Source organism: Xiphophorus couchianus, chromosome 3 (assembly GCF_001444195.1).
Source record: "Xiphophorus couchianus chromosome 3, X_couchianus-1.0, whole genome shotgun sequence".
Classification (NCBI taxonomy): domain Eukaryota; kingdom Metazoa; phylum Chordata; class Actinopteri; order Cyprinodontiformes; family Poeciliidae; genus Xiphophorus; species Xiphophorus couchianus.
In genome coordinates this window covers 3,846,158-3,872,764 of record NC_040230.1, presented here as the reverse complement: position 1 = coordinate 3,872,764, position 26,607 = coordinate 3,846,158, and the positions used below count along the sequence as shown (strand labels likewise).

Sequence of the window (26,607 nt, the reverse complement as noted above, 5' to 3'; positions counted from 1 at the left end):
TAAAGCAGGCATCTTTCAGTCATCTTACAGTCACGACCTTCACACTGAAGAGGGTTGATGTCAGTGCCTGTTGGACTTGTTGTGTGCCCATCAGGCTAAAAATGATCACATTGTGGTCACATGACTTTTTTTTGTGTATCTGATTTTGTGTAGATTTTTTCAGATTTCACTCTAAAACACTAATTCAATTAAAGATTGTATTTTGAGTTTCCAGTCAGCCAGTTACCATTTAGGATTATTCCACCTGAAAAATCAGCCAATTCTGGTTAATGGCCAGTTCCTGTGTGCATAAACCGTTTGATTTAGGTCTACAACAGAGAAGCATGAAAAATAATTTTCAGCAAAATTCAAACAAATGCTATAACATCATGAAAAGTTGACAAGTTTAAATGTGTCCAACACTGAGCTTTCAGAAAGCACTTCTGTAACATTTAACTTCTTCCAAACACAAAATGTTCTCCTCAAACTTCTTAATCAAAACTTCTGAATTCTGCTCTCAGCACAGTTCATGCTAAACCAAAATGAACCTTTCCATCTTGTAGCATCATTTATCAGTTTGCTCCTTTTTCCTCCTCTAGAACCTGAAGAAAAACGTGGATGAGCGACAAGCCAAACTATCTCAGGCCAAAGGAGAGTACAGAACAGCTCTGAAGAACTTGGAGATGATCTCTGATGAAATCCACGAGCGCCGCCGGAGCTCCACCATTGGGCCGCGCAGACCGGGAGTCGGTGCCGAGGGGGACAGCAGTTCTGGGGACGACGTCTCCAGCTTCAAGATGGAGTCGGATGGAATTTCCAGTGAGTTCAGAGTCAGGTTTCTCTGGTTCGTTCAGCTTCAGAGAAATGTTTGATGAACTTTTAGGTTACTAAGGTTTCCCTGTCCTGTTAGTACTTGTTGTTTTATGTCAAACCTAACTGTTCAGTTGAACAATGACAAAAACACTGCGTCCTACAGAAATTTGATTTGTAGAGATGTTTTACTGTGAGATAAAAAGCCTTAATCTGTTTCATGAGTGGACAGGAGGAATGTTCTTATCACTGCCAGCGGTTCTGCCTTTTTAAAGACTTTGTTGTCATTCCTTTAACAACTGATAAGCGTCTAAAGCAAAAACACAAGAGATTAACGAAGAAAAGCAGCTTAAAGAACACATTAAGCTGGCACACAGAACACATTTTCTGAACTAAAACATCAGAACAACATGGAGAAACAAAGCTAATCATTTTCTAACAAACCAGGCATTTATTACTACAATGGCAGTAAAAATTAATTTAGAATTAAAAGTAAAATCTCCATAATAACAATAAAATTCAAATAAAACAGGCTTCCTCAGTTGATGCCAGAACAATAAACAGTTGCATTTTGAGTCATATTGTAATTCAGTGTATTCTCCCAGGACTCCACTGAAATTTCTGTTGATGCTAAAGATTCATTGGTAGATTGTTAATTTATGTCTCTAGAGAAATTACAGGACATGAGAAAAGCCAATGAGACAGTAGTAATTTTTTACGTCTACCAAGTGATTAGCAGTCGATGGTAAACACTGCAAAATGAGTTCTGACATTAAACTTTTACCACTTTAATTTAAACAGTCTTGGTCAGCATCCCACTTTAACATAGAAAAAGAACTTAATTTTTTTAAAAGAATTCATGTTTTTCTATTTTTCATTTTCTTTAGAATATTTCATCTGAAGTTCATCCAAGCAACCTCTGAGCTTTATTTGAGTTGTTTTTATTATCTGAAGCAAAAAATGAGCAGCAGAGTGACTTCAGCAGAGGAAATGCCCCCAAAACTCTCCCTCCTCTTTCAGATCACATGGTTTGGAAACTAGTCCACAGAATCCGTCTTGCATATCCATCAGTGTGGCCTATAGATTAACTTTGAGTGTGTTACTATGGTAACAGCAGTCTAGTTAAAGGAGACAGTGAGCAGAGGCGAGTGAGGCTTAAAATAAGCCGGGACACTGAGTATTCACGTGCTTTTGATTTGTGTGCTGAAAATGAGATGCACCCCCTCACAAAGAGATGTGACAGCTCTCAGGTCTATTTATATCACCACTCTTTCTTTATTTTGAAATCTTTTTCTATCTCTTTTGCTCCATCACCCTTTCGACCTCTTCCTCGCTGTGTATTAAAACCAGCCGTGTCTTTACTCCAGTGGCCTCCGAGTGCTTCGATGACGAGCCGTGTGGCGGGAGCAGCTTCATGTCTGAGGAGGACTCGGAGACCCGCTCCACCAGCAGCCTCGGGTCGACCCCCAGCAGCCCCCAGGAGCTCCTGTCACCCTGCCCCTTCGCCGGCTCCTCCTCCTCTGGAACGTCTTCATCCGACTGTCCATCTCCCACTCCCTCCTCGTCTTCCTCCACGTCGTCTCCAGCTCTTGTTTCCCGGCCCTGCAGCCTCGACCTCCCCAGCACCGTCTCACTGTCGGACTTTGGCCTCATCTCGCCCGTGCTGGGACCTCGCAGCGAGTGCAGCGGCGCTTCGTCACCTGAATGTGACCTGGAAAGAGGTGATGGCGGGGAAGATGCACCTGGATTTACCAGAGACAGTTTAGAGGGGGAAAAAAGTGTTTTGAGTGAGTTACAGCAGAAGAGGTCACTCAGGGCTGAAACGATTAATCATGAAGAATCGATTATTGAAATAATCATTTACTAATTTGGTAATCAAATAGTCATCAATCAGAGTATACAGGCTTTAAAAAAGGCCGCTTGTGAAATCACAGTAATTAAACAAAAATTTTACAAAAAATATTAGCATTTTGCATTTTAGATGTCTGAATGTTTTTCACAGAACTTAGAAGTGTCATAGTTTTAGCTTCATTTGGTTCAAATTCTGTAAATTTCCCCCACCTTTTGTTGTCCAGTTATTAATTAGTTAATTGAAAAAAGTAGTCAACAGATCAGCCCTACATTGTTCTGATGTTGAATGTAGCAGAAAGGGCTTATGATCAAGCTTATACTAAAATAATTCTACATCTCTTATTTGGAAAAGAAAATTTATTTTATTTAATTTTTTAAAATATTTTAACATTGTATAAAATAAGGTTAAGTGGTTAAATTAAAAAAAATCTACAAATTGCCATTTTTTATCCAATTAATCATCAGAAAAATGTATAGAATAACCAATTATTAAAATAATCGTTAGCTGCAGCCCTACTTGTATTACAAGTAGATTTCTGTTTTAAAGAAACACAACTAATTGCTTCTATTACAAAGATTGTAACATAAAAGTAACCTTCAAAGAAGGGTGTACATATTTTTAAAAAGAAAATTTCCACTTCAGGGATTATTTCCAATGCAAAATCATGCATTTTTGGGTCCTCGATAAAAGTCTTTGTAGAATAATGGTCATCAAAAATTGTGGAGACGTAACAAGGCTCTGTGTGCACACTGTACACACAGAGAGGAAAATAGACAAAAGCAGAGCAAAATAAATAAATAAAGCAAAGTGAGATGGATGGAATTTGCGTATCTATTTCAGTTCAGGTCCTCCATCTCCTGCTACTTGCTTGGCTCACACCTGCTCCCCTAAAGCATAAAATTTGTCAAAGTGACAGTTGGACCTAGTGGCTCGTGTGCAGAGAAGAAACCCATCTGCAGAACCGTATCCAGAGAGAAAATTGTTTACATCCCTTCAGTTTGGCTGAATGAAGAGATTTGAGCTCTGGTGCCATCAGTCAAGTTCTCACATGTTGTATTTAAAATCAAGAAACTATTTTCTTATTTCATTTTAGTTAGCATTCTCAGATGTCACATCCAAAGTAGCATTCTCATAATACCATTTCTTATACTATTTACATCAGAATTTTAGAAGACCCCAATGATGAAAGAAAACCTTGGACTTGGTGTTCCCTCGCCCGGACGCGGGTCACCGGGGCCCCACTCTGGAGCCAGGCCTGGAGGGGGGGCACGATGGCGAGCGTCTGGTGGCCGGGCTTTTACCCATGGAGCCCGGCCGGGCTCAGCCCGAAGAGGAAACATGGGCCCCCCCTCCCATGGGCCCAACACCCGTGGGAGGGGCCAAAGGGGTCGGGTGCACTGTGTGATGGGTGGCGGCCAAGGGAGGGGACCCTGGCGGTCCGATCCTCGGTTGCAGAAACTGGCTCTTGGGACGTGGAATGTCACCTCTCTGGTGGGGAAGGAGCCGGAGCTAGTGCGTGAGGTCGAGAGGTTCCGGCTAGAAATAGTCGGTCTCACCTCGACGCATGGCTCTGGTTCTGGAACCAGTCTCCTTGAGAGGGGCTGGACATACTTCCACTCTGGAGTTGCCCAGGGAGAGAGACGTCGGGCAGGAGTGGGCATACTTGTTGCTCCCCATCTCGGCGCCTGTACGTTGGGGTTTACCCCGGTGAACGAGAGGGTAGCATCCCTCCGCCTACGGGTGGGGGGACGGGTTCTGACTGTCGTTTGTGCTTACGGGCCGAACGACAGTTCAGATTACCCACCCTTTTTGGAGTCCTTAGAGGGGGTACTGGAGAGTGCTCCTCCTGGGGACTCCCTTGTTCTGCTGGGGGACTTCAACGCTCACGTGGGCAACGACAGTGAGACCTGGAGGGGCGTGGTTGGGAGGAACGGCCCACCCGACCTGAACTCGAGCGGTGTTCTGTTGCTGGACTTCTGTGCTCGCCATGGATTGTCCATAACGAACACCATGTTCAAGCATAAGGGTGTCCATATGTGCACTTGGCACCAGGACACCCTAGGCCGCAGTTCGATGATCGACTTTGTCATCGTTTCATCGGATCTGCGGCCGTATGTCTTGGACACTCGGGTGAAGAGAGGTGCGGAGCTGTCCACTGACCACTACCTGGTGGTGAGTTGGCTCCGGTGGCGGGGGCGAAAGCCGGTCAGACCTGGCAGGCCCAAACGTGTTGTGAGGGTCTGCTGGGAACGTCTGGCGGAATCCCCTGTGAGACGGAGCTTTAACTCCCATCTCCGGCAAAACTTCGAACACGTCCCGGGGGAGGTGGGGGACATGGAGTCTGAGTGGACCGTGTTCCGTGCCTCCATTGTCGAGGCGGCCGATCGGAGCTGTGGCCGCAAGGTTGTCGGTGCCTGTCGCGGCGGCAACCCTCGAACCCGTTGGTGGACACCTTCGGTGAGGGATGCCGTCAGGCTGAAGAAGGAGTCCTATCGAGCCTTTTTGGCCTGTGGGACTCCGGAAGCAGCTGATGGGTACCGGCGGGCGAAGCGGCATGCGGCTCGGGCGGTTTGCGAGGCAAAAACTCGGGCGTGGGAGGAGTTTGGAGAGGCCATGGAGAAAGACTTCCGCACGGCTTCGAGGCGATTCTGGTCCGCCATCCGGCGTCTCAGGGGGGGGAAGCGGTGCAGCACCAACACTGTTTATAGTGGGGATGGTGTGCTGCTGACCTCTACTCGGGACGTTGTGGGCCGGTGGGCAGAGTACTTCGAAGACCTCCTCAATCCCACCAACATGCCTTCCACTGAGGAAGCAGAGCCTGGGGACTCTGGGTTGGGCTCTCCAATCTCTGGGGGCGAGGTCGCCGAGGTGGTTAAAAAGCTCCTCGGTGGCAAGGCCCCGGGGGTGGATGAGATCCGCCCGGAGTTCCTTAAGGCTCTGGATGTTGTAGGGTTGTGTTGGTTGACGCGACTCTGCAATATCGCATGGACATCGGGGGCAGTTCCCCTGGACTGGCAGACTGGGGTGGTGGTCCCCCTGTTCAAAAAGGGGGACCGGAGGGTGTGCTCCAATTATAGAGGGGTCACACTCTTAAGCCTCCCTGGCAAGGTCTATTCAGGGGTCCTGGAGAGGAGGGTCCGTCGGATAGTCGAACCTCGGATTCAGGAAGAGCAGTGTGGTTTTCGTCCTGGTCGTGGAACACTGGACCAGCTCTACACCCTCAGCAGGGTCCTGGAGGGTGCATGGGAGTTCGCCCAACCAGTCTACATGTGTTTTGTGGACTTGGAGAAGGCGTTCGACCGTGTCCCTCGGGGAGCCCTGTGGGGGGTTCTCCGGGAGTATGGGGTACCGGGCCCTTTGATACGGGCTGTCAGGTCCCTGTATGACCGGTGTCAGAGTCTGGTCCGCATTGCCGGCAGTAAGTCGGACTCGTTTCCGGTGAGAGTTGGACTCCGCCAGGGCTGCCCTTTGTCACCGATTCTGTTCATCACTTTCATGGACAGAATTTCTAGGCGCAGCCAAGGTGTTGAGAGGATCCGATTTGGTGGCCTTAGGATCTCATCTCTACTTTTCGCAGACGATGTGGTCCTTTTGGCTTCATCAGATCGTGATCTGCAGCTCTCGCTGGATCGGTTCGCAGCCGAGTGTGAAGCGGCCGAGATGGGGATCAGTGCCTCCAAATCCGAGGCCATGGTCTTGAGCCGGAAAAGGGTAGAGTGCCTTCTCCGGGTCAGGGGGGGTGTCCTGCCCCAAGTGGAGGAGTTTAAGTATCTCGGGATCTTGTTCACGAATGGGGGAAGAAGGGAGCGGGAGATCGACAGGCGGATTGGCGCAGCGTCTGCTGTCAAGCGGGCGCTGTACCGGTCCGTCGTGGTGAAGAGAGAGCTGAGCCAAAAAGCGAAGCTCTCGATTTACCGGTCGATCTACGTTCCCACCCTCATCTATGGTCATGAGCTTTGGGTCATGACCGAAAGAACGAGATCGCGGATACAAGCGGCCGAAATGGGTTTTCTCCGTAGGGTGGCTGGGCTCTCCCTTAGAGATAGGGTGAGAAGCTCAGTCATCCGGGAGGGACTCAGAGTAGAGCCGCTGCTCCTTCACATCGAGAGGAGCCAGTTGAGGTGGCTTGGGCATCTGGTCAGGATGCCTCCTGGACGCCTCCCTGGTGAGGTGTTCCGGGCACGTCCCACCGGGAGGAGGCCCCGGGGAAGACCCAGGACACGCTGGAGGGACTATGTCTCTCGGCTGGCCTGGGAACGCCTCGGGATTCCCCCGGAGGAGCTAGAAGAAGTGGCTGGGGAGAGGGAAGTCTGGGCCTCCCTTCTGAAGCTGCTACCCCCGCGACCCGACCTCGGATAAGCGGAAGAAGATGGATGGATGGATGGATGGATGGATGGATTTACATCAGAATTTTACATCAAAATATGCAAAATCTATTGATTTTATTTAAAATGGAAAATATTTTTTAATATTTCTGCACAGTATGTCAGCCCCTTTTTGCCCTACCTTTTGTCAGCAGTTAGTCAAGCTATCTGCTTAGCTAGCCTGCAGTCTGCTGGTTTACAGACATGTTGCTCATATCGTGCTAACTGCAGTTTGATAACTGTTACCTCAAAAGTGATGGATGGTGCTACTTTTGTTTTCACATAGTAATTTGGACTTTTTTCATGCCTGATGGCAGGATTGTACATTTCTATAACTGAAAAACCTTTACTAAACTTTTCTTTTCTCCATCATTAAACCTGACCTTCTTCCTACCTGCAGGTGACCGAGCTGAAGGTGCAGAGGGAGATCTGGACAACGCTCCGACTGGAAACGTCATCTCGACTTCCAACACCAAGAGGAGCTTCAGCCTTGAGGCTCGCTTCAGTTTCCTCAACCTGCGACGGCCGCGAGTCGGCAACACCAAAAACAAGGAGAGCTGTCCCCAGAAGACTGAACCGGGACAAACTGTTGTTCTCGTCAAAGGAGTCTGAGGAGCAAACGGGAAATATTTCAGAGGGACTGCGGTTCTGCAGAGACTTGAATTCTGAACCAAAAACTCCTGGAACTCTTATGGGTTGTTAATAAGCTACTTTCCACTTCTGTAGTCCAACTCCACTCTCCATGGTTAAACAGAAAACTTTGAATGTTATATTTGGTGTAATTTAAGCTTCTTTACAACCTTCACACACCCATGAACTCTCCCACCAGACGTAACAAGCTCTGGTAAATGATAAAAAGAATTAAAGTTACATTTTTCTCCAGTAAAAGGATTACTATATGACGAAGCAACAAACCAGCTCCCTGCAAATAACCTTTGACCTGGGTTTGAATTATATATAACTGTTAAATGGCTCATAGAATGCTGTAAGGGATTGTTCTCAGCTTAGTTCAACATTTAAAGGAAGCTGAAACACAGTGGAGGACAACTAACTAGCCTTTAGCCTTATACTCTATAATACTGATAAGACAATGTTGTGTTGTATGAAATGTGTTTAATATTTAGGACTTAAGTGTTAAAAATTGTTTATGGGACACAAACTGCAGTTCAGGAAAATTACCAGCTCCAGCTTCTTATTTCTATTTTACCCCATCGCGTGTTTTAGATTCCTCAGTGCACAACAAGAAACTGTTAAACATGTCTGCTTTCATCACAAGTGGTGCAATTTAGCTTGAATAAAGAGAGAAGTTGACAAAATTGCAAAGCCTTATTCCTCTAATCAATTTAACTTTAAGGAACATTTTGCCCAAAGAGAGAAGAGGATTTTTTGTTTTTAAATACATTTTTTTTTAGGGGAAAATAAGAAACCCCTACGCTGAGAACAGAGGATGGGAGGTAAAGATTTCCCCAGAATCCAAACCTGCTTCCTGGAAGTGTCCTGAAGTGAAAACAAAACCATTATCTTGTAATCGCCACACATTGCCTCAAGCTCAGAGTGGAGAGTTTGGACTTAAACTCAAGTAATTGAACAAAAAGACAAAATGTTTCTAGGAAAACAGATTTCTCTTAGTTCAGAGTGAGGCTCAAACAGTTTAGTTTGCTTTTTACAATTGAAGTGAATTACTTTGAGTAACACAATTCAAGAAATAAAGTTTATTATATAGATATATTACTTAGATCAATAAATTTCATGAATTTATTTCTGCTAAAGCCTAAAGTTCAGCATCTTAAAAATGTTATGTCACAACCAATCCTTACTAGACAGTTGACACTTTTCACAAGGAGTGTCTTTCCACTCACCTGCATCCAAGCAAATGATTAGAAAGTTGAGTGGAAGGACAACAGAGTCCAACAGTGTCGCTCAGTGATGTGTGAAGTGCAATTTTGAGCTTGCTCTTAAATCGGCTTCATCTTCAGGACCTTTCTTGTGATTCTTTCCTCAGAACTTCTCTGGAGGGAGAACTTTCCAAGAAACCTTTTACTTTAAATAAAGTCATTATGTTTAATTTAAACTTTAAAAGACAATTGGACTTCACTCGGCGAAACACGGTGCTGCTTTAGAGAAGCTCCAACCTAATCTAGTTCAGCTGTCCAACACAAAGAGCTTCTTGTCCTGTAAGTCTGTGGTTTAAATGGGTGAAGGCCTTGAGAATGCTTTTTATAAACTCACAAACAGGATGTGACTGACGTAGATGTAGCCTTGTAACAATGCAGGGTAGTTTTTATTAGAATAGCAGAGATCTTGATTCAAGATTTTTTTCAGGGTCACTTTGGGTTTTTTATTAACTGGATGTAAAACTGTATCAGAATCTTTTTCATTTTGCAATCAACACAAACACTGCAAAAAATTGTGAAAGCATGTCGCTGTACATTCAGCCTTTATTTCATTAATGTAACAAAGACTATAAATCTTTGAAAGAAATTCAAGTGAAATGTGAACCAAAACTGTGGCAATCGTCTAGTTTTATTCTATCTGCCCCAATTAGCATAACACTTTTATTCAATTTTATCCTCACGTCAACAGATTAAAATCTTGTTTCTTCTTCCTAGAAATGTCTCCAAGTACATAAATGACACCTTGTTTCCTGTTGATCTTTAGGCGTTTTGTTTTTCCACTTGTTTCTCTTGTTGACTTTAATGGCCGCCAAAATTGAATTAATCCCGTCTTTGCACCAGGCTTTCATCAGCCCAGCAGCTGCAACTTGATTTAACTTAAAAAGAAATACATTGCTATAAATTTTGAGTTTAAAGGATGAAAACAATGTCCAGACTGCTTCTACCAACATCAGGCTCAATGACTTCCAGACATAAACACACATCTAAATCTCATCAAAAGCCTCTCAGATGATGTTGCAGCTGCAAAGGGTGTGCCAACAGAATATTAAACCCTGTGGATTAAGAATGAGGCATTCCTCTGGTTACTCGGTGAGCAAATACCTTTCAGCAATATAATGTAGATCAGCTGAATTGGCCATTGAACTTTGACCTTCCACGCTGCTTGCTACATGTCATTATTAGACTTAGGACAAACTGCCACAAAAAAATAGCAGATTTTAGCTAGCTTTGCAGAAATGTGGTTCTGCAAAAAAATTCAGTTAAATTGTTTGGAGAAATTTTATGACATTTCTATCAAAAAAAAAACAAACAAAATGTACAGTAGCTGAAATATTGTCAACCAATAGTAAACATACCAGGAAAGAAAAAAATCATGGACTTACCTAACAGTGTTTACGTCAGCAAATCTGAAATAAACTAAACTCCAAACTTGCTAAACTTCTCAGCTCCAATCACCTGATGTCGATAACAATTTTATTGTTGCATAACTTTTATATTAATTAAAGCAAAAAAAATTATATATATTATTTCACAGTTAAAAATGACCATCTGGAAGGTACGTGGATGTAAGAAAAACTACAGTGAGCTAATTTATTTGCAAAATTATGGAAACTATTGTAATCAAATGAAAAAAATGAGTAAAGCAGGTGCAGCTAATCAATTTGGCTTGAATGGCTAAACATTGGTAAGTTGTAAGCACCTCTATGAAATCAAGGTTTACATTAACTGAGTATCAACGATTAGTGAAAAAAATCTTTAAGAAATCACTGGTGGTGTTGATAATCTGGGAATGGGTCTGAAGTCCACCACTCAATATTTGGAAAGGTTAATCAGTGACTAATATTTATGAAAAAGTTTGGAATTTTCCCAGATGTCACATCAAGAAGTGCAAAGAAATAACAGATACATTTTAGACAATTTTTTATGTTTCTAACTTAGAACTAACATGCATTCCGAAGTAAAATATGGGATCATTTGTCAGAAACAAAATACACACTGGCATGAATACATTGTTTACCAGCCTGACAGGTCAGTCACACGTGAAAAAAAAACTCATCTTTCTCCTGTGTGTGAACCCTTACTTAAGTCCTAAAGGGTTCCTAAGTGAGACTAACTCTTCAGTGGGGATGTTGTTACTGTGTGAAAATAGCTGAAAGTTAACTTTTTCTATTATCAGAAAGCAAAACGATATAAAAATAACTTCTTTATCCCAATGGGACTTTCCCAGTTAAATAAGAATTTTAAAAAAGAATAATCAGATAGCGGCTTGAAAGCTGTATTTCTATTTACTGACGTGTTTAATTCAGGCTGAGAGTAATAACAGGATCACTGAACTTATTACAATGTAGCCCAGTTTAGTCTTTGCAAGGTTTTAAAATTCACCAGTGATGAAACATGCTGGATTTAGAAATGTTTGCAGAATTTTTAAAGTCTTGGAGTTCAGGTAAGGGTCTTACACACAGAAACAACTGTTGTAATAATGCTAGCTATGCTAATTGCTAATACACGATGCTAAAGCATGTAAAAATGTATTTTACAAATAATTTTAGAACAGTAGCATCCCGCTTTTTTTTACACTTAATTAATGACCGCTAAAGGCAAAAAAGCTAAGAAAAATATATGTATATAATTATATTTTCTTATTGTAGTTCCTAAAGCGAACTCAGTAATGGCGAAAGTTGGTGGAACAAAGCTTTACAAAACACAGATCTGAAAGCATCCCTTAATGTTTCTGTTTTCAAAACCTGTACAAAATTAGGTATTGCAACAGGAGACAGAGTCCATAGATAGCAGGAAATCAACAACAGGATGACTAAAATGACCTCAAATTCAGTGAAATGTTGTGATGTAAAGAAAATGGATGGATGAATGAACTTTTTATAAACAAAGTAGGTAAATGCATCCTGTATCGAGTAACTTGGAGGCAGAAACTGATATAATCATTTCCCTGTATTTAAACTTTGAGTAAATCACATCAGTCTACTCAACATTTAGTGCAAGTTCTGCAAACATTACATCAACATTCATACAACAGGCTGGTACAAGATTGTCCTGCTGCATTTGTAGACCACTTCACTGGTAAACAAATCAAAGAAATAAAATAGAATGACAGAGAAAAATGGCTTTTATGACAATAAATTATGTATCCACTGGTACACAGAAGTTCTAGATAATGGACAATTCAAAGAAACATGTAAAAAATATTATTTTACCCTTTAACAGCCCAGCCAACATTCCATTTACAGCCAGTCATACTACTGCACATGGTGGCACATGGTGAGTCAAAAATATGGGTTTAAACCTTTAAAACAACTTGAGTATAAAGCAGCAGAATGTTGTGGTCAACAAAAGTCAGTTTTATGCTGTATGGTAAATATTATAGTCAGCATTTGGCACACAGCATTCTGGGAAATTTAATGAGTCTGAATGGAAAGGTCATGATAACCGAAAGCACAGAATATGTGAGAATCATCTGTGCAGATCTAAAACTAATGACGAGTTATGTAATATGACTTGCCATTCCTTGAAAATGTTTAAACATTTTTTTGAGAAACTAGTAATCCCTAGTGTCACAATATTCTGCCTTTTAAAATTGAAAATAAAATTAAACCCATTTCATCCACTTAAAAGTATTTCTGGAGTTTAGCAGTATCACAGTATGCCTTGCTGTGATGGAGCTACTGACGCCACAAAAGTTTAGCAAATTCAATTCACCAAAATGGAGAAGAATTTGTCCTAAATCCACTTTTTCAGTTTCAAAAGTCAAAAATAATCTCAGCTGCACTAAACTCCAGTGAGTCTAATAATATTCACTCATTGATGAAGCCATAATTGAGTGAAATCTAGTATAACATAAAGAACAGATCCAAGTCTTATTCTCCCGGTGAGCAGCAGATATTTATCTGACCAGGTTGTTTGAGAGAAAATCACATTTTAATTTCCTCCACTGCTGTAGTTTCATGATAAACATGAAAAAAGTGCAGCAAAGATAAACAGAGCATGGATACTTGGCAATAAAGACTCAGGTAGAACATATACAGTACAGTGACACCTGCCAGAAGCAGGTGCTGCAGTGAAGACTCACTCAGCACCACACTGAGACACAAAGAGCAGACATCATTCAGATGCCGCCATGCTGGATTCCCTGTGCTGCTCCTGAGTTTAAAAACCACAACCAGGTACAGAAGAAGAAGAACATTTCCTGCCATGTGACATTGTTAGCAGCCAATTGGTGGAAACACTTTATAATATGTTACCATCTCATCAGGTTTTTCTCTATCATATTAAGTCATGGTTGACTGATTTGATAACTAACTCAAGGAAACATTTTTTGTTTTGTTTTTTGTCCCGTAGAAGCAGAAGTAAAGTGACTTCACGAGCTTTAGGAACTTTAGAACCAAACAGTGATGTTGGGACACATTCAGTAACTTGGCAATCATTTTACAAATGTACTTAAAGCACACATACATACATGTGTGAAATCCTTCATTTTTTATTGTTGTAGATTGATCTCACATTGAAAAATCCCCCCATATTATATAAATATAACTGAAACACTTCCATTCCTGTTTTCCTTGGGTCTAAAATATGGCATGAGACCCATTTTTCTTAGCCACTCTTAAAAAAACATGAAAGATATGTGTTGATGTTTTCAAGTCTCCAAATGGAAACAAGAAAGCAGGGAAGGGAGGACAAAAAATCTTCTTTATCAGTTATTGTTAAATACCTGCATTTAATTTTCCAGTGTGTGATTATTCTATTGAAATAAATAATACAACTATCTTAAAGCTGCAGTGTTAAATTTTGTGAACAATGTTTTCTCGTACATATTTGTTTGTAACATGTGAGATAATTTGTGAAAGCTCATGCCAGTGCTTCTACTGCCATGTGCAGAAATAAACCGTTCCCGGTCAGAAACAACCAATCAGAGCCTGGAGGAAGGTCCTGATACAGTCGATCAACCTTATGCAAGCTTTGCTCAATGTGCAACTGGTGGAGAAGCAACTTAACATTACAGAAAATCTGTATCATCCATAACCATGCTAACTAGCTCCTTGTGGTGAGCTAGAGGGACAGTGTGAGCAGCGTGTACACAAGGGTGATTAGCAGCACTAAGACACACCTCCCGGCTCTGATTGGTTGTTTCTGAATGAGAGCGGTGTAATTCAGCAGATGATAAGAAGAGGATCAATATTCACCCAGAATTATTTCAAGATCTTGTTGGTTTCTCTGAAATTTATTCAAATATTAGTTGAGTGTATATAAATATTTTAATTTCTGTGGATTAGGGAAAAAGTAAAAAATAAACTGTGGACTTGATTCACATAAAAAAATAAAAAATAAATAAAAGCACTGTAAAGTATGTTGTTTAATTATTCCACTTTGGGAAAAAAAAGTTCAAATGTCTCATAAAAAGACCGAAAGTGTTTTGACATCCATGCCAATGATGAGTGAACATAAACTGACCAGGGTAGCAACTACTTTGCATTTGTGTTTTCATGCCAATGTCTTGTGTCCCGTGATTAGATTATTATTAATAATAGTTTATCAAACCTTGTTTTTCATAGAACTATGCATTATTCTTGGTTCATTTAACAGAGACCTTCATACCCACCATCTGCCAATTTAAACTTGGAGAGGCTGCACTGTGTGAAGGCAGGGGAAGTAAAGCAGAAGTCACTTTCTGAACTCCTGGAGCTGCAGGAAGTGCTCATTATTTTGCTCATTTTTAAACTGCAGTCCTATGAAGATCCCATAATGCCTTCCTCTCGTCGTTACCTTCCTTCCCTTTTTCTGTTTGGTTTTTTGTCCTGCACTCTGTCTTCACTGGAGCTGGGAGACTTTGAGGGGGGAAGTGCTGGCAAAGTCCAAGAAGAAAGGTCCTTCCTGTTTAGGCAAGAAGGTGGTGGGGGTGACGTTGTAGATGCCTGCTGGGACGTGGTCCAACTCCATGTAGCAGAAACCGCATCTTTAAAAGCACAAAAATAGAAAATCTTATTAAACAAAAAGTTAGATGTTAGGTGATACACATTAACTGAAGCTGCTGTCTGAAGTTTTTTTATAATTTCCTAGACGTAAAATATTAGAGCCATTATTTAAACTCATCATGCCTGTCTGTAGTTAATGTCTTGTGGAAAAGGTTAAACAGACGTCAACTTCTCCACTTGATCATAAACTTTGCCGATTTATCTCCAGAGCTCTTAAATATATATATATATATATATATATATATATATATGAACTAGAAGTGTATATATATATATATATATATATATATGAACTAGAAGTGTATATATATATATATATATATATATATATATATATATATATGAATATATATATATATGAGTATATATATATATATATATATACACTTCTAGTTCATTTTCATAAAAGCAATAATTCTGGATTATGAGACAGAAACATTTTTACAGAACTCAAAGGTCAGGTATAATTTTAAAGTCTTTGTACCTTTTGAACTTTTTTACTTGTTTACACATACAACCACAAACAGGACAAAGTATTGGACAGTTGGGATGTGAAAGGAAAATAACAGCTAAGCCTGGCTGCAGAAGCCACCTACTTAAATAACCATATCAGTCCAAATGTATCTATTTTGATACATGTGTTTCTGAGAATTCTCTCTTTTTAATAAAGTTGTTTCACAAAAACATGTTGCAATTAATTATTACATTTGCTTTCTGCTCTGTAGTGAAAGATATGGGGCTGAGATGGCAACACAAAGTCCTAGTTTAGGACATTCAATAAAAAAATTATATTAATTTTAAGAATTAGAATTTCATTGGATCATATAACAATAAATTAAGTTTAAAAAAATCGATTCAATGGTTAACTAACCGTAGTAAGAATCAATTGTATCTCAGATTTTCAGGTAGATTTTATAAATTAGTACTTTATCAAATCTAATTTTTGTACAAAAATTTATAAATTCAACTGATATTAAAAAGAATTTTTTTCATAGTAAACGCAATTCCATTTATGACAATATAACATTTTCTGACATATATTGCATGAGGCTGTAAAGGGTTAAGCAGAACACACTGGTGTGTAGTTTAAATAAATTTAAGTATAAATGTTGTTAGAAAACATTAGAGAACAAACCTGTAATCTCCACTGTTCTTCTTCTGGAAGGAAGCCGTTCCTGGATCACCCACCGTTGACACGGTTACCATCTCAAACCCGACACTGTACTGCCTGCAGGCAGAGTGCAAAACACAGGGAGAGGAAGAGATCACTAACTTCAACACATACTGGAAACACATATAGGGTAAAAAAACTAACAAATGGCAACTATTCATTTTCGATGTTTGTTTTTTTTTCTTCAAAAAACAATATTTGATACACTAAGGAAAATAATTAAACTGCAATTAAGTTTGGAACAAAGACTTTTATGTTAGAAGAGAGTTTATCAGCTCCACCTGAACAGCCAATAAGATTCATGGTTATTCAGACAATATTTTAGCTGATAAAAACAGTAGCTTGTGTCTCTTGTAAACCATAAACTACTAACTGTCCCACTGCAACTCCATGTCTGGGGATCACGATACCTTTCTGTTACATTGTTAATCCCTGTCTGCTTTTCAGCACTACAGAATCTGTATCACAATCCATAAGATGATAAAAAAAACACTTTGAAACCCAGAATAAGAGGTTAGAAAAAGAACAAAACTCTCTGTATGTAGCAGCATGGGTCAAATCTTGCTGAGTAAAGGATTGTGGGAAAAAGAAAGCACTTAAACCAAACCAGGAGGATTCAAAACATCCAAAACATCTCCTATATTACTTATATTGCCATTATTTATTAAAGAAAGATATGTATTGTAAGAAAAACTCCACTACTTCCAGGAGGAACTACCAGACAGGATGTTGCAAATTTAGAGCAGTTGATTTTTGGCCATTAACACCGTAGGCATGAGTCAGGAATCGGTACCGATCAAATGAAGCTAAAGGTCAGACGCACACTGACAAACTCTAAAAAAAAACTTTGCGTGATCTGAACATAAACTCTGTTTTACACCTAATAGTTCTCTAGAGTCAAATGTGAAGTCAGAAATCTGAAGGTTGATCAAAATTGGGTCTTACAATCAAGGCAGCAAAGCTGTGAAAATTAGTTATTCAAAATATCTCCACTTTGATGTGAACGACTGCTTAAAAAAAAAATTTAAATACAAGAATTTGCTGCTAAAACTATGTCTACAAGCTACTGAACAATTTTTTCTTCAAAAAACATTTTGATTGTTGAATCACGTTTGGTTTCTTTACAGCTACAATTTAAATTTCAATACAAATCTAGTAAATAACAGATCACATATATCTGAATATAAAACTAAAGACATGGTGCGCTTTGTTTTTGCCATGAATAATTGATGCTAATGCCATCATGGCCACAATACAGAAACATAAAAAGTCAAAGGGAAGTCCTGTTCTAATAGATTTTCTGTTGTGAATCTGACCTGGAACCACGCAGCTCCACCAGCAGGGGGGCAGGCCGCTCCAGGTTTATTTGGTAGATGGGGTTGTTTTTGTACGAGTCCTTGTAGTTCCCACAACCGCCGGCGCTGACTCCTTTCCACTGGCCATTGATCTGAGGACAGAGTTACAAATATAATCTGCTTTGATCAGAATGTTGACTTGGCATTGGTAAAATGTTCAATTTGCAGACTGCACAACACATCACAAACTGCATAAGTAACGTACCCTTTTAGTGTGGGTGAAGGGATTCGGGATTTTGGCGAAAGTGAATTTGCATCCAGTGTACACCTGCATAAAGACAGAAAACAATTATTGCAGTAAGAACAACAAGCTCTTCATTTTGGCAAGTTTTTGCCAGGCATGTTTTTTTTTTATTTCTGCATTCTTAAAGTTCCTGAGGTTCTACGTTTATTCATAGTTTATTCATGAACATGTTCTCTAAAAAAGGTTAGCTCCCCACTTTGATCTCTTCTGAAAACTCTTAGCAAGAAGGAGTTCAATCAGTTTTCCTCTCAGAAAATGATCAAAGCTGAAGGGAGATTGGAATTTCTTTTCCTCAGATGATTTTAAGGTAAAGTCTAAAGTGATTACAGCAAATGCAACAGTGTTAAACATAAAGAGAAACGTGCCATCATTAAGGGTGAACAGATCTTATATCCAACTCATCATCTCCTCCCAAGAGCATTTTGCAGTGAGGGAGGAAAGTCTATTAATTATAAAGTACTGAACAGATCTATCTGGGTCACACGTGCACACAAAACAGAACACTTAAAAGACCTCGGCTCGTTCATCCAGCCTCAGGGTTTTTTCACAGCCACGAGTTCGGCTGAATAATAGAAAAGGGGGATTTTAAATCACAGTGAGAAGATGGAAGTGTGAAAAAGTCACTGCTACTAAATGTCTATGATACATTCACAAAATAAAAAAGAAAAATTCTCCTCAATGCAGAATGAATGCATTTAGATTTTTGTAGCTCTCTTTCCCTACTACAGTAAGACTTTTATCGTACAGCGCTTTGTGATTTTATGTCTGCGAAAAGCACTTTATAAATAAACTTTACTTACTTATTAATGGGTGTATCACTGAACATGGGTTATTATTTATGGCGTGAGAACTACTGCTCTAAGAGTCCATAATATAACTTAATATAAGGGCACCAAAAAAAATTCTTTAAAGTTGGTTTTAATTCTTCTACATCGAGTTAAATTCATACAAAAGCCTCTTTATTGTTTAAGCCACTGAACCAACTTTAAACTCAATCATATTCATCCAAATAATTTGCCAAATAAAAGATACGTTCTAAAACCATCCAGGATTGCTGAATTTTACTTTTTAAATATGAGTGTATAGAAAGACTATAAGCCTTTAAATAGAAGCTCGGACAGAAAGTTCTCACCCGCAGAGTGTAGTTGATGGTGTTCTGCTTCTCATACTGAGAAACCACGAGTGTGAAGGTGTGTGTTCCTGCAGAGGTCAGCCGTATCTTGGTCAGATAGTGAGGACTGTTGATGCGGATCCCATCGATGTAAGGAGGAGGGTCGGCTGCAGAAAGTGAACAATGCGGAAAATCTCAACACCACTGTTTGAATTATTTTCCCTAAATGTCAATGAAATTGGATTTGTGCTAATCAATTGTGTTATTTCTGGAGTGAAATATTTATTAAAAAGATATGTTTGGTCTTTACAGCTAAATGCATTTGTTAAGAAAAATTGGTTTCCTCCAATAGACTGTTTCAAAAGATCCCTGACTTTGCGGTTTGACTTTAGGTCAAAGGTAAGCCAGATCTGCACATTATCACACCTCAGCAATGTAGGAACGAAAACCTCACCTGGGTAGTAAACCTTCTTGCCTTCTGTCTTGTAAACAACCAGTGTGATAAACTCCCTGTTTTGAGCAAAATCGTCCTGTAGAAACAAACAAACTAAATTGATCAGCAAATTAGGTTTAAATAAAAATCAAATATGACACAATGATGGTTAATCAGGGATTGACCTTGTCTGTGATGTGTCTGGTGAGCAGCACCCACACAGCGGCTCCCCCTGCTGGACATTGGACCTCCAGCTTGTACTGAGGATTATTTGCAAGGCTGTAGACGTCCTTAACAGGTCCCTGCTTTCCATCCCAGCTACTGCAGGTGGTTAAAAAAAGAGATTTCTTTAGTCAAAGTAACAGATTGCAAATTGAAACATATGTTAGTCTAGGAACAAAACATCCTACAACCCAGTGAAACAAACTTATTGTCTGTTTGAACCTTTATTTTGATGTAAAAATATAATAAATAAGGCACAACATATTTTAATGAAAATATGAAAAAGCAACCTGAATAAGTAAAAAAAATGCAAAAAAGCAATGAATACACTGTTATTACTGAAGATTTTCTTTCAACAACATCAAATGCCAGATTATTGACTTATTAGTTTGCAATAAATATATGGAGAAGGCAGATAAAAGTCCTAGTTTAACATGTTGTTGTAAAATGTTTGTACAAACACATAAGCATGATTTGTTCAGTCAACAAAGAAATACCTGTGAATGCAGGAGGAGTCCTTAAACAGTGCAGGGTTCCAGCTTAGATAAATGACATCATAGTACTGACAAAGATCCTCCCATGAAATCCAGAAAACCCCTAAAAACAAAACAGAAAATTATTAAACAAAGATTTATACCAGTAGTTGTTCGTAAATTTGACATTTTTTGCTCTACTTCATCCCAAAAGGTGCAAAAGGTAAATGTAATGTTTCTGTGAAAATAAGTCAAGTGGTTTTATCATTTCTAAAGTAATGCATCTTCTAACACATCTCTAAAGCACACAATCCTCTATTTTGTGTTCTTCATGTGTTTAATTATTTTTTTTGTTTAGCTATTAACATATTTGATTTGTTGTTTTTTTGGGGGAGGGGGAATTTGGTGGTTTAATGTCTGAACTGTTTTCAACCTCTCTAAAGCTCTTTGCCCTACATTTGGTTCTATTAAATTTCTCTATAAATAAATTCACTCTGAAGGTGATAAAAGGTGCTTTATTTCCTTGATGTCTTTAAGAAGGAAAATTACAACAATGTTTTTAGCCTAAAGCCTGGTGAGAAGGTGCTTTTATGTGTGCAGCAGCATGAGCATACCGTTATCAAACTTCTGTGCTGTCTTGGGGTCAAAGTTGAGGTATTTAAGGAGCTCTGGAGTCCAGTTTTTCTCATCTCGCTCACTGTAGCGCCCCTTCCACCGCAGATGACTCCACGGATTTTTCAGCTGCAGGAAACGCATTCCCTGCAAGCGCAACAGACACAACAAAGCAAAGTTAATCCTCTTGGGTGCCAAATTAATTTGTAGCAACTGCGATGTGAAGTAAAATGTTCATAAATCTCCTAAAACTCAATGTTCTGCATGGGAAAGTAATAAATACTAACCTTGTATTCCCTGATGTCAAGAACTGCATAGGCATGTGTTGGCACTAAGCCCCATCTCTCCCCTTCCTCCTCAGTCATCACTCCTGTTGCTGTGGTGATGAGAACATCACCCCTATGAAATCTGGATGCATAGAGAGCCAAGCAAAATTAGAGAGAGGTTAGGTTAGAAAAGAAGAGGTGTTACAGAAGTAACAGTGTGAGTTGGTGTGTTGTCACCTTTGGAAGAGCATGCGGAAGGTGTCTTCCTTGTTGAATGACTGATTGTCAGAGTGCATAGCAATGCGCTCAGGGATCCAGCCGGTGAGTGCATGCAGATCAATATTCTAGAAAAACAAAAAAAATTGAATTTTAATCTTTAAAAACATCCAATTTTGGTTCAAATCTGGACATATGTGCACAGACTTTAGACACATGTAAGAAAAGATCCAAATGGTACATGAAACCACTATTTCCACTTTAACAACACTCTACTGAGACGTGTAAGCAGTTCCTATGAGCTATTTGTGAGTTTTTTATCCCTTTAAGTAAATTAATCTGAGGAGTTTAACAGCAGTAGGTACAGTACCAAACTGAAAAACAGCTTGATGCCATGGTCCTTACCGAGTTGGAGCCGGGGAAATCATAGCCACCCATCACCTTCATGTAGGCCTTCTCTATCAGGGAAACCCATAACTCATTCCGGTTACTAGAGTAGGAGCAGAGCAGCTCTCCGTTACGATCCACTGGCAGGTAGTCATCAATAATCACCTGAACCAAAGATCACGATCAGTTGGGGAAAAAAAAACTATGGAAGAATTCTAGGCATTTTATCTTTATATCAGCGAATGCTGTGTCAGTTGAGGACATTTACAGAAAAAGAAAACAATTTCAGTTTCTGTTTTAACACTGACTAAACCCTCTTCTTAAGCCAGGATTTAGGCTATTTTCACGGCTCCTCAAACAATCTCTGTATATAGTAGATGAAAATTTGAAGTACAAGCAGCACTTTTCTTCCTTAGTAGATAGTGGATGGTTGAAGTCAAACCTTTCTGGGCACTCCGTTGATGTGAAGTTTGACCATGTACTTTCCACAGGGATTATACTCTGGCTCCCCTCGCCTGTTCTGAGGGTAGATTATGCTGCAGCGGAGAACAAAACTGATGATTTCTGATTTTATATTCTACATTAAATATCACCGGCTACAAAAACAAAAAAAACATTCACAGAGATCCCAGAAGTTACATTTGTACCTGGTGATGAGTTTCTTGTTGTAACGCCTCTCATAAGCTGCACTGATGGCCAGTGAAGCCACAAATGAACAGTCAGAGACCACCGTCTAGATAAACAGGGAATTAAAGACAAAAAACTTTTATCTTTTAAATAATTGCTGCTATAATATCTACATTTTTATAAGACACTTTGACAGTTTTGCATCAATTCTCAGTGTAACTGTGCATTATTTCTGTTTAGCATATTAACATGTTTCTGTTCTGCTATAAAGTTGTAAACTTGATGATATTACACCACCTACTGGGTGAATTTGAAATTTGCATATAAATATACATTTAATGATGCTATAATAATGAATTACAACAAATTGTAGTGACTACACTTCTAGTCTAAGAATGTATTGTAAGAAAAAAAAAAAACATCAGTTAAAGTCTGACCTGTTTGATGCTGAAGCTGGACACAGACATGATCATGGTGGGATTATTGCAGATCTCATCTGGTCGAACCCAGCGGGAGAAAATGGCTTTCTGTTTGGGTGACAGGGCGAGTTTCCCGGTTTTGTCCCTGTGGAAAAACATTCAGTTGATTTGAAGCAGTCAGATGCAAAAATCTTTGTTCAACAATCCGATTTATATAGAAGTTTTTCTCTATTTAGACCAAAGCTTTTGATTCTCCATATTTGGCATCCAGATATCCTGTTTAGTGTTAACAAATCATTTACTTTGTGGAAAAACCGGGTAAGTCAGAGGTTTGGCCTTTTATGCTCATCGCATGGATAATCAAATTTAGTTTACCGATATATATTTTTAGACCATGGACCTAATGGCAAAACATCTATGAAAGCTGATATTAAATTTAAACGGGTGAGAAAAATCATTAGGACTCACGAGAAGGGCACAGGGAAGGCAAAACGTTCCTTTAAGTCCACACTCATAAAGGGCACATAGGCGATGCCGTTGATTGTAGATGTACTCCTACAAAAGAATCCAGAAAACTGATTGCAGAGTCTTTCATACCCAAACAGAGGATTCAGATCATTACTAATCAGAGTTTTAAAGTTCAGACAGGACTCAATAAAATGTCATAACACATAATATATAGTTACTTTAACTCTTTATACTTGGATACTTTTTTAATGCGTTCCATTAACAGTCTCACCTGAGGACCTCGATCTCCTCCGATGTGTACCGCTGACCCTGGGGCTCACTTGACTGGACCGCTCTGATTGGTTGAGGCTGCTGTCGGTCATGGAGGGAGAAGTCTGGCCCAAGGGGGAAAAACTGACGCACCGGTCCACCAGAACCAGAGCCGCTGCTGGGCTTCGTTCTGTCCTGAGACTGTGCCGAGTTTGATTTGGACTGCGACTCTTTAAGACCTTCCGCTCTGCAAAAAAAGGCATGCTCACTGTCGGTCAAAGCAACCCTTGTTGTTTTTTGTTTCTTGTTAATAAATAATTCAACTTATTTAATCCTTATTTTTAGCTAAATGTATTTTCTGCTAAGATTCACATGCCAAAAGGTTAAAGGTGATTGACAATGATCTTAGCACAAAAAAAGGCAAAAATTTATGTTATCCTTTATCTTACTTTTTGTTGAATTTTTGAAAGACTTCTGACTAATTTAAAGCAATAGCTCTGGATGGTCCAAAACAAAAGCTTAAAACTGTTTTGTGCAAACATTTTGGTTTAGGAAATATCGGCACCAGAACTGACCTGTCCAAGGCTTGACGAGCCAGCTGCTTCAGCTTCATCTGAAGATTTTGGTCGGATGACTCGTTTGACTAACGGAAGAAAAAACAGAACAAAGGAATATACAAGGTAAGATAAGGGTACCACCTGTGACTGGGAGGAGGACAAACATTTATAAAGAAGAAGAAATACCGTTTTGATGCACAGTTCCACTGCCTGAGTGTACAGCTCTATAGCTTCATCATCATTCCCCTTCTCATCTTCCTCAAAGGCCTGGGTAACCAGGAAGTGGGCACGCTCCAGATCCACCTGATGGCGGGATTTTAGTGGGTCGCTCTTCTGGGACTGGACTGGGGTCAAAGTTGAACATAAGTAAGATTTGTTAAGTTAAACTGGTTGGATTTAAAGGGAACGTCTTGGACTTAGTGTGCTTTTTTTATCATTAGAAGTCTTTTATAAAGGTGTAGTTTTCGTTTAAATGGAAAAAATACAGATTAAATGGAAAAATTAGACAGAAAAGTCACAGTTGAAAGTAAGCAATATCAAAATCTTATTTGCAATTTGTAAACAGCGCTGTAGCAGACACTGCAAGCATTAATAAAGGTGCTCTGATAAAAACAGACATTTTGGCCAGAATGTAAATCTTTAACTGGGGTGGAAAATTAACACTGCACATTTCAATCAACACACCTTGCTCACAATGGATTATTTTTCTTCAACAGGAATGAAGAAGACAATGAGAATTCATTGGAAGAAAGCTTGCTGCAGGCAGCAAAATATTTGAGACTGGGGCAGATTTTCCAGATGGACGATAAACCTACTGCATTTTGAAGAGGCTACAGAAGAGTTCGGATTAAAATAGATATGTTCAATTTGACAAGTCAAAAGACTAAATCCAATTGAGAATCTCTGTCCAAGTTTCTCTGCATCCAATCTGAGTTTGAGCGGCTTTTCAAATTATTTGTAAAGAATTTTAATTATTTTTTTTCTTCTTCTAATTCACAAACTATGTGTATTATTTTGTGTTGGTCTATCACATAAAATACACTGAGATTTGTAGTTGTAATGTGTGAAAATCTGAATAATACAAAGGTCTTTATGCGGACACCATACCAATTAGAGGTTTGGTGAACAAGGGGAAATAACAGAAAAGCATCATGTTTGACATTTGTCAGGTGAATTTACCTGCATTGTGGAGAGCCTGAACACGGTCCAAGTATTCACTCACTTTGTCCTGGAGCCCCTCCAGTTTGGACCCCGCCATGCCTGCATATATCAGAGCCTGGGCTGCCTCCTTTAACACACGAATCCCAATAAAAAAAATGTTTTAATAATAATAAAACACAACCAATGAGCACTGTCAGGACTATTTATATGACGTTATCACAACATTAAACAAAATAAAAACTGAAACTATACAGATTCATAAATGTAATTAAGAATCGAGCGAATAAGTGAAAGTGGACTTAACTACAGGAAGCATACAGCTAAATGCTAACCATGACAAGTAACGGCTGTTTACCTACCTTATAATAAAACACAGCCTCATTATATTTGGCATTCTGGTCATAGGTTACAGCAGTTTTCGCGAATTTGAAAGCGTCGACTTCCAGCGCTGTACAATCCATGTTGAACCCAACTTTGATGATAGAGTAAAGAGCTCTCTGCTAGCCAGTGAACAGGACAGCTAATCGCTGCTTTAAGTAAATGTTTACCTTCATTCACCGCACAGTTTCCTTAATCAACTTCGACTGCCCATTTTAAAGGTTATTCTGCGTGTTCTTTCCAGTAAAACACAACTAAATAGACTAGGGAAAAGTTCTGCTTCTCCTTATGATAAATGACTACAAAACCAGCCGACATCAAAACAACCGAGGAGTTTCCGGGAAAAACAATTTGCGCAGCCGCAATAGAGGTCTCAAACTCGGCTGTCTCATGCTGCGTTTAAGTAAAGTAGGAAAAATAATATTTGAACGTTGTTATAAAACTAATTTTAACGTTTTTCTTATTAATAGTAGTAAAATGGGAAGTTTTTTTGTTATTAAAACGATGATTTAGCGACTGCAAAGACTCAAATCCATTAAAAATATGAACAAAGAAACCTGGGTTGAAAAATTAGATCAAGTCTGAGCTTGGGGAAATAGCGTTCAGGAACACCACGAAAAAAAATATTTTAACCTTTTAAAACTTCGTATTCTTTTTTTAATTTGTACTTTTCTTATTATCCACAGGATTCAGATGCCATGACAGACTTCATCCAGGTTCCTGTTGGGTTATTGACTGTTATGTTATGCTAAGTATATAATTTTGTTAAAATAAAATGTTGAAGGCAATCAGTTTCCTAGATTCTGCTAAGTAAACCGTACTGTTCATGTAAGTTGGACTAACTTGATGTAGTTGAGTTAAGAAGAGCATAATTTACTTGCTATTTCTAAGTTGAAACAACTTCACTAAACTAAGTTAAATTAACTTTACACAATTAAGTTCATACAACAAGGTCTTAAGTAAACAAAACGTAAGAATAGTAGTTAAACTTGGTCACATTTTTCAAGGGAATCGATTTCCAAGATTTTTTAAAGTAAAGTCGACTTGTCAAAGTTTAGAGTAAACAAAATCTACTGCCAGAGGTTGTCATTATTAATTGATTTAAATAATTAAACTGCAGGTGAAACAGTACAATCCTGACATTGTTCAGACAGCACTGAGAGCATTCAGGTTTCTTCTTTGGTGAACTGAGCCAAAACCTGGTCATGTAGGAGTTAACATGATGCATTTCACTAGAATAATAATACCTTGAAACACTGTTTTGTTGTTGCTTTTACCTGTTGTCCAGATGTTCAAAGCTGTCTTCTGTCCATCAAAATTAAATTTAACCCATTTTGCAAAGAAAAATTAGGGAAATATTTTATTTGGATA

General features: G+C 39.4%; 2 protein-coding genes across 2 annotated transcripts in view; one reads left to right on the top strand and one right to left on the bottom strand.

Annotated features, from left to right (window-relative positions):
- Window positions 1-13,536, top strand: part of sh3bp5b (SH3-domain binding protein 5b (BTK-associated)) — a 36,716-nt gene extending 23,180 nt beyond the window's left edge. The window contains exons 7-9 of the mRNA XM_028012378.1: window positions 579-798; window positions 2,157-2,510; window positions 7,406-13,536. Coding sequence (XP_027868179.1) covers window positions 579-798; window positions 2,157-2,510; window positions 7,406-7,617 — 786 coding nt within the window. The 3' untranslated portion in view covers window positions 7,618-13,536. The remainder of the gene's footprint in view (window positions 1-578; window positions 799-2,156; window positions 2,511-7,405) is intronic.
- On the bottom strand, window positions 10,807-25,847 carry capn7 (calpain 7). Its single transcript, XM_028012377.1, has 21 exons — window positions 25,218-25,847; window positions 24,877-24,985; window positions 23,884-24,041; window positions 23,716-23,783; window positions 23,163-23,387; window positions 22,892-22,978; window positions 22,442-22,568; window positions 22,025-22,110; window positions 21,820-21,913; window positions 21,396-21,542; window positions 21,012-21,118; window positions 20,796-20,916; window positions 20,511-20,655; window positions 19,921-20,020; window positions 19,387-19,522; window positions 19,223-19,298; window positions 18,790-18,935; window positions 17,619-17,681; window positions 17,375-17,505; window positions 16,023-16,115; window positions 10,807-14,868 (listed from the first exon to the last, which is right to left on the bottom strand). The coding sequence occupies exons 1-21, from the start codon at window positions 25,317-25,319 to the stop codon at window positions 14,724-14,726; spliced, it is 2,466 nt and encodes an 821-aa protein (XP_027868178.1). The 5' UTR covers window positions 25,320-25,847; the 3' UTR covers window positions 10,807-14,723.
- Window positions 25,848-26,607: the final 760 nt, after the last annotated feature.